Source organism: Camellia sinensis, chromosome 6 (genome assembly GCF_055761805.1).
Source record: "Camellia sinensis isolate YWXY chromosome 6, ASM5576180v1, whole genome shotgun sequence".
Taxonomy (NCBI): Eukaryota; Viridiplantae; Streptophyta; class Magnoliopsida; order Ericales; family Theaceae; genus Camellia; species Camellia sinensis.
The window spans coordinates 96,713,386-96,721,675 of record NC_138966.1 but is presented as its reverse complement, the minus strand read 5'-3'; the positions used below and the strand labels follow the sequence as shown (position 1 = coordinate 96,721,675).

Here is an 8,290-nt window from a genome sequence, read left to right as displayed (position 1 = left end):
CATATCATTAATAGTGATATTAATAATAAAATAAAAATGTTAGAGGTCCAAAAATTCTATCAAAAATTTTACCAGATGTCTCACATGGGTGTGGGACCCACATGGGACCCATATTGTGTGGGTCCCACACCCATATGAGACATTTAATAAAACTTTTAGTAAAATATTTAGGATCTCTAACATTTCTCATAATAAAAATTTAGTTATCTCTAGCATTACTCATAATAAAAATTTAGTGATATATAGCATTGTTGTACTTCTTAATAGACAGAAACCCCCCTTCCCCCATGGTTTTAAACCGACACCAACCCAAGTTTAGTCAAACCACACAGACACATTCCCAACTTTGCGATTCACAGCTGTCCACACACGCTCCTTCTACGTGCCCACCCGACTACAATACAACATCCATATATAAACACACTCTCTTCCCTCCCACAACACCATCGTCCATCACAACAAGAAGAAAACACAGTCAAAAAACTAGTAACAAACAAGTCTCTTTCAAGCCTCTCCCACCAATCTCTAAAATGTCTTCTCTCTACCATTTCACCATCCTCCTCCTAATTTCTACCCTACCCATCCCTTCCTCTGCCACTTCCCGCAAGCTCGCAGCTCTGGTTCAGCAACAGCCTCTCACTCTCAAATACCACAACGGCCCACTTCTCAAAGGCAATCTCACCCTCAACCTCCTCTGGTACGGCAACTTCTCCCCTTCCCAGCGCTCCATCATCCTTGACTTCCTCCAGTCCTTGAACTCCCCCAATGCGCCGCCACCCTCCGCCGCGTCCTGGTGGCAGACCACTGAGAAGTACAAAGGCGGCGCCTCCACACTCGTCCTCGGCACCCAAATCCTCGACGAGAATTACTCCCTTGGGAAATCACTGACGACCTCTCAAATAATCTCTTTGGCCTCCAAAGCCCCGCATGTGAATTCTATCAATGTGGTTTTGACTGCGGCTGATGTCGCCGTCGACGGCTTTTGCATGAGCCGGTGCGGGACTCACGGGTCTGGTTTTTCTAACCCAAAGGACAAGCAGAGCAGGTTCGCCTACGCGTGGGTGGGCAACCCGGTGAGTCAGTGCCCGGGTCAGTGTGCTTGGCCATTTCACCAACCCATATTTGGACCCCAGACTCCGCCATTGGTGGCTCCAAACGGCGACGTTGGGGTTGACGGAATGGTGATCAATTTGGCCACGGTTTTGGCCGGTACGGTGACGAACCCTTTTGACGATGGTTACTTCCAGGGGCCTGCGACGGCGCCGTTGGAGGCCGTAACGGCTTGCAAGGGTATATTCGGGTCCGGAGCATACCCCGGATATGCTGGGTCGGTTTTGGTGGATAAGGCTACGGGTGCGAGCTATAATGCGAATGCGGTAAACGGGCGCAAGTACCTGCTGCCGGCTATGTGGGACCCACAGACCTCCACCTGCAAGACACTCGTGTGAACGAAAAATAATACAATAAATTTCCATCTGATGTACATTTGATTTTTATTATTTATATACTGCATAATATGGTTCCTATACAAGTTTCAAAATTACTTTGTTAATTTGAAGAAAAAGAACATTAAAAATGCTAGTTTTATATTTTTTCTTTCAACTGTTCAATTCTCTGTTGGCAAAAAGATGCTTTCTTTTTTTCTTTTTCTTTTTTTTCCTTTTGTTTTTTGAATTAAATATTACTCTAATTGTTTCAAAGGTATATATTCAGCGCAAAAAAAAAAAAAAAAAAAAAAAACTGGCACATTAAAAGGCAGAAAAATTATTAGATGTTCTAGGTTTGTGATCCCTTCTATACCAAATTTGTATTAGAAGATTTTCATTACATCATTTAAAGATTTATAATATATTTTTAATTTAAAATAATAATAGATTCTCATTATTATTTTACAACCCTCAATGTAATGGAAAGGATCTTATATGATATGTTAGTTATATCATGTGATATTGATTAGGTGATATTCTCATCAATCAAAAACAACAATACACACTAAATAAGTCACCATTTATTTCTTAATTACCTCACAACAATGAGTTAAAATGTCCCAACTCAATTATAAAAAATTTTGTTAAGTAATTTGTTTTGTTTGAAAATATTATAATAAGTTATTAGTTAATAAGTTAACTTTTTAGTTAGTTCACAAAAAAAATAAATCCATTCCACAATACATAATAGGTCAACAAAGAGAAATTGGTCATCCTAACATGATTCAATGCTTACAAATGTAATGGGAAGTAATTTGATGAGAACACATGACCTTCAGCTTAAATAAAGAAGTCATTTGCATTAAGAAACTACCCCGCCTCATGGCCTTGGCTCCCTGCAGGTTTCCTACGAAAATAATTCAAAATTGTTTCTTGCACCACCCTACCTTCATTTTCAGAGAAATAAGTCACAGAAAAAAAGTACCGCAAAACTTTTTCATCCAAGTATCATCTGACAATTGATCGAAATACTACCATTGCCATCATCTAGTAGTTGATTCAAACAGCTTAAACAGTCTTAAAGACCAACAACAAAATTAGGGCAACGACATGTTATTGCTTTCCTTTTTAGCTTCTAATTGTGAACAAATTATGCATTGCGCTTATTATTAAGACCAATAATGACGTGAGGCACTATAAGAATGAGAATTTTTAACACCGTTTACCCACACAATCAGACTTATACAAGAAAATAGAATTTTTTAGGGCATTTATTCATAAATCTCTCTTCATCTACTTATGTTCCACTTAAGTCAAATTATTCTTTTATGTTCCAATAAATCTTTATGAGCGACATAATTAACAAAATACCCCTAATAATAATAGAATGAAGTTTGCATTAATGTTCACATTGATAGTGTAAATGTTTCATGGTGTGAACATTCGCACTGTCAAATTTATTTAATGTGAATGTTCACATCACTAAGTTGCTAAAGGTTCAAAAATTATTTATAAGAGTAAAATTTCCCATAAAATATCTTAAATATGAGGATTATAATTTGGTAAATCAAATGTCAAAAATAACTGGACTTATTAGAATAGAAAAATATCTTATGAACTAATTAAGATACAAATACTAAACATTGATTTTTTTAATAAATTTTTGTATTTTTTTTTTATATGGCATATTAGTACAACACAAATTGAATACAAATCCGAAATGATAGGACATGATAATTTGATTGCTTATAGTGGTTTGGACACGTTTAAAATCTCTAAATAAAACATTCATTTAGGAACATGCTATTTTGATAATTTTTTAATTTTTTAGTTAAAATATGAGATAAAAAAATTAGTATATTTAGGATGATTTTTTAATTTTTTACGAAAGATTGTATAAAAATAAAGAAAAAAATGAAATTTTTAATTTTTTTTTATAATTTATCAATTTTTTTTTTTGTCATTTTGACTTTTGTAACAATTTTTTAACTTTTAAGCTAAAAAATAATGTTTCCAAATAAAACCTAAATATCCATAAGACACTTGTTAACATGATTCATTTACTAATAATAAAGACCAACAACGACAGAGTGTTTTAATTTTGGAACTCTAAAGAGAGCTCTAATAATGTAACAATGAGTGGGGGTCTACATGTGATGTAATGCGTGTGCTTATGTTTATTTATTTATTTATTTATTTCTTACCACATCACTAAATTTTTTTTTAAGGTTTTAAAATTAGAACTTTCTATCATTATTGAAAAAAGAAATATGGATTAGAACCAATGTTTCGGATTACTCTTGATCCAAGGCATGTGTACTACTTAAAAATATAAATGATTGTGAAGTAATTTCACCTCGGTGTTACATGTATCAATTAGTATACTAACTAGTGTACAAATATTAATTATGACATTATTATTGATTTCACTCATTATATAAATTATAAATATTAAAAATATCTTCAATTATATCACCTCATCAATTCATATAATAGTTACTATACTATTAGGTGCATATAGTAGTTGCATATAGCATTATTCAATTTCGCTTATTGAACATTAATTGATAACTTTTAATATTTCAAAATTGGAGAGTCAAATATGGCTACTTGCACCAGTCCATCAATACCCACCAATGCATTAGTCGGTCTAAAATTTGGACGTGACAGTTGCATTGAGGCGTCCAGTTGGTGCCGGTCGAGCCAATTTGCAACGTTTGACCGTGCTAAATAGTAAATTATAAATACATTTCTTAATATTTGATTAAAATATAAATTATCTAAAATAGTTTAGAAATTATATCTTTTTTTAAAAAAAATTTAAATTTCATAACAAATAATCTTTTATAAATAAATTATCAAATCAATTCACAGTTTTCAATAATATTAAAAATATATTTTAATTAATAATTTAAAAAATTTTATTATTATATGAGAAAACAGTTAGAAATTTAATTTTTTTAATTAATTCTGTTGAATAATTTTTATTTTTTTATTTTTATGAAGGAGTATTTATAATTGTTAACTTGATACTTATCAAAATGAGATATACCCAATACCCCATAAAATAATGAATAGTGTTAGAAGATATTTCAATATTATAATGTGTTATTGGTTTGATTTGTTTTTTTTTCCCTCCAAGTTAATCCTTTCTTGGTGTCCAAGGATCCTTCAAGTCTTCCAAGTCTTTGCCTAGTCAAGTCTTCTTCTAAATCTTTCAAAAGTCAAGTCTTATCCTCCAAACTACTTCCAAAGAGCCTCCAAGCAACTTCCAAGAATCCTCCTCCAAGAAACTTGTCCACCAAGCTTTCATCTCCTATAAATTGATCTAACTTCTTATCTTGGATGGGAGAAGAAGTTTTTGTTGCTTTATTATGTTTTGTGTGAGATTATTAGGCAAATAAGGGTGCATGTGATAAAGTTTTGGTTCAACCAATTGTGCAGTATTGGTGAACCATACGACTTAGTCGGGCTGTTGTATCCTAGGGGGCCAAGTCAAGGTTTTTTTTACTGCACCAGTGTGAGGCTTTGCCTAACCGCAGAAGGCTTGAATCTCCTTAAAGAGAGCGAATTTCCCGCACCTCAACCCTTACAATAGTTATTGTAATTTTTTTTATTATTATTTTCTGGTGTTTTATTTGTAATTATCACCAACAATTTTAAGGAGATTCAAATAGCAAAAATTCATGGAGCCAATACTAGAGAAGCCTAACGAGAATACCGGCGATCTCAACAAGCCCTTCCGGTTTAAGGGAGCCCATTTCAAGAGATGGAAAGGCAAGGTGCTTTTTTACCTCAGTCTCCTCAAGGTGGCCTATATCCTGATCGAGAAAAATCCGAACAAAGTCCCCACTGAAGAAATGACCGACGAGGAGTATGCTGCTCATATTGAAAAAATCGAGAAATACAGCACAGATGAGTATAAATGTCGATATTATCTTTTGAATTGTCTTTCAAATCAATTTTATGATTATTATGATACTACTTACACTACTGCCAAGAAAATTTGGAAAGCCTTGCAGAATAAATATGACACTGAAGAGGTAGGCGCTAAAAATATGCTGCAAGCCGTTTTTTCCGCTATCAAATGATAGATAAAAAATTAGTGATGGAGCAAATTCAAGATTTTCAGATACTAGTGGCTGAAGTTACATCCGAAGGCATCAAAATTGGAGACAATCTTGTTTATAGCAGGTATTGTTGACAAACTACCATCATCTTGGAGGGAGTTCCAGAAGTCAATGCGTCACAAGAAAAAAGAGACGTCCTTGGAGACTCTAATCACAAAAATTCGGGTGGAGAAGGAAGCACGAGGACAAGATGCGCTTATGACACAAGAACATTCCACTACAAAGGTAAATTTAACTTCTGGAAATACTTTACCTAAAGGTCGATTTCATAAAAATAGTCACTTGAAGCCAGTTAAGAAAATTTGAAAAAATACTGGAAGGCCACAAAATAAAAATTACCCGAAGCAAAAGAAATGGAACCAAGAACCCCCTTCACAAGATTTGACAAATGTGACATGTTTTGTGTGTAGCAAAAGTGGGCATATTGTTCGAACTTGCAAATTTCGGAAACAACAGTCTTGACCACAGACTAATGTTATCGAGAAACCATTTGTGGCTATGATTACAGATATTTTTATGGTTCAATTTGTGGAAGGGTGGTGGGCAGACTTTGGTGCCAATAGGCATGTTTGCTATGATAAAGATTGGTTCAAAGATTTCACTCATTTTAATGAGGAAATGACTGTTATGCTTGGTGACTCCAGTTTAACCAAGATGCTCAGGTGTGGGGATGTTGAGCTGAATTTTACCTCTGGACGTGTGCTTGTTTTAAAAGATGTGTTGTACACACCGTCCATGAGAAAAAATTTGATGTCGAGTTATTTGCTCAACAAAGCTGGTTTCAAGCAGACTATTGAATCTGACTAATACGTAAACACTAAAAAAGGCATATTTGTGGGGAAAGGATATGCCTGTGATGAAATGTTGAAATTAAATGTTGAGAATAAGAAAGCACATGTTTCTGTGTACATGCTGTCTTCTATGAATTTTTGGCATGCTCATTTGTGTCATATTAATAGCCGATATGTGGGAATCATTAGTAGTTTAGGATTAATTCCCAGACTAATAAATAAATTTGAGAAATGTGAAATTTGCAGTCAAGCAAAAATAACTAAAAGGCCTCATAAAAGTGTGGTGAGAAATACTGAATTGTTAGAATTAATTCATGCTGATTTATGTGAATTCGAAGGAATTTTAACACGTGGTGGAAATAGATATTTTATCACTTTTATTGATGATTTTTCAAAATACACTTATGTATACTTGTTGAAAAATAAAAGTGATACTTTTGAAAAATTTAAAGAATTCCTTCTTGAAGTTGCAAATCAATTCGGTAAAAAGATTAAAAGATATAGAAGTGATAGAAGCCGGAAGTATGAATCTTTTGGATTCAACTCGTTTACTCAATCTTTGGAAATAATCCATGAAACTACTCCACCATATTTACCTGCATCTAATGGTGTAGCAGAAAGGAAAAATGGAAGTTTAACTGATTTAACAAATGCTATGTTAATTGAAGTAGGCGCTCCCTCAAATTTGTGGAGAGAAACAATTTTAACTGCATGTTATATTATGAATAGAGTGCTACATAAAAAAAATAAAAGTTACACCTTTTAAGTTGTGGAAAGAGCATAAGCTAAATTTGAGATATTTGAAGGTTTGGGGTTGTCTAGCTTTTGTTAGACTTGTGAACCCTAAAAGACTTAAATTAGGTGTGAAAACTGCCACTTTGTGCTTTTCTTGGATATGCAACAAATAGTACAATTTATAGATTTTTTGATATTGAAAACAAAATAATTTTTGAATCAGATGATGTAATTTTTCATGAAGAAAAATTTCCTTTTAAATCTAAAAATGGTGGGGGTCAAAATTATCAAAAAAATATTTTATTTGAAACCAGTTCCTCTACTCCTCTTTTACAAAACCAAGATACTGTAGTTTTTGAACCTAGAATGAGTAAAAGAGCCAAATTAGAAAAAGATTTTGGCTTTGATTATCATGTTTTTAATGTGGAGGAAACTCCATTAACTTTACAAGAAGCTTTGGCATCTCCTGACTCTGTTTTTTGGAACGAGATTGTAAATGATGAGATTAAATCATTATTTTCCAATAAAACTTGGGTATTAGTAGATTTACCACCAGGTTGTAAAACTATTGGCTGTAAATGAGTTTTGAGAAAAAAAACTTAAACCGGATGGAATTATTGATAAATATAAAGTAAGGCTCGTTGCAAAAGGCTTTAAACAACAAGCAGATCTTGAATTTTTTGATACATTTTCTCCGGTTACTAGAGTTACATCTATTAGATTATTAATTGCAGTAGCTGCAATTCATGATTTAAAAATTTATCAAATGGATGTTAAAACAACTTTTTTAAATGGAGACCTATGTGAAGAAATCTATATGGATCAACCTGAGGGTTTTGTGGAACCCGGTCAAGGAAGCAAAGTGTGCAAGCTAGTTAAATCCCTATATGGCTTAAAACAGGCCCTTAAACAGTGGCATGAGAAATTTGATTCCTGCATGATTGAGAATGGCTATAAAATGAATGAATGTGATAAATGCATCTACTATAAATCTGAAGAAAATTCACATGTCATTATTAGACTCTATGTGGATGATTTACTTATATTTTGCTTTAATTTGCATATCACCGTGGAAACTAAAAATATGCTTAGTAGCCATTTTGATATGAAAGATCTTGGTGAGGCTAATTATATTTTGAGAATGAAAATTACAAAAACCTGTGATGGTATATTTCTTGATCAGTCGCATTATGCTGAGAAAATTTTG

The 8,290-nt window shown here is 33.3% G+C and overlaps 1 protein-coding gene across 1 annotated transcript; it reads left to right on the top strand.

Annotated features, from left to right (window-relative positions):
- The first annotated feature begins 326 nt into the window (after positions 1 to 326).
- LOC114294334 (protein EXORDIUM-like 2) lies at positions 327 to 1,602 on the top strand. Its single transcript, XM_028238457.2, has one exon. The coding sequence runs from the start codon at positions 531 to 533 to the stop codon at positions 1,446 to 1,448; it is 918 nt and encodes a 305-aa protein (XP_028094258.2). The 5' UTR covers positions 327 to 530; the 3' UTR covers positions 1,449 to 1,602.
- Positions 1,603 to 8,290: the final 6,688 nt, after the last annotated feature.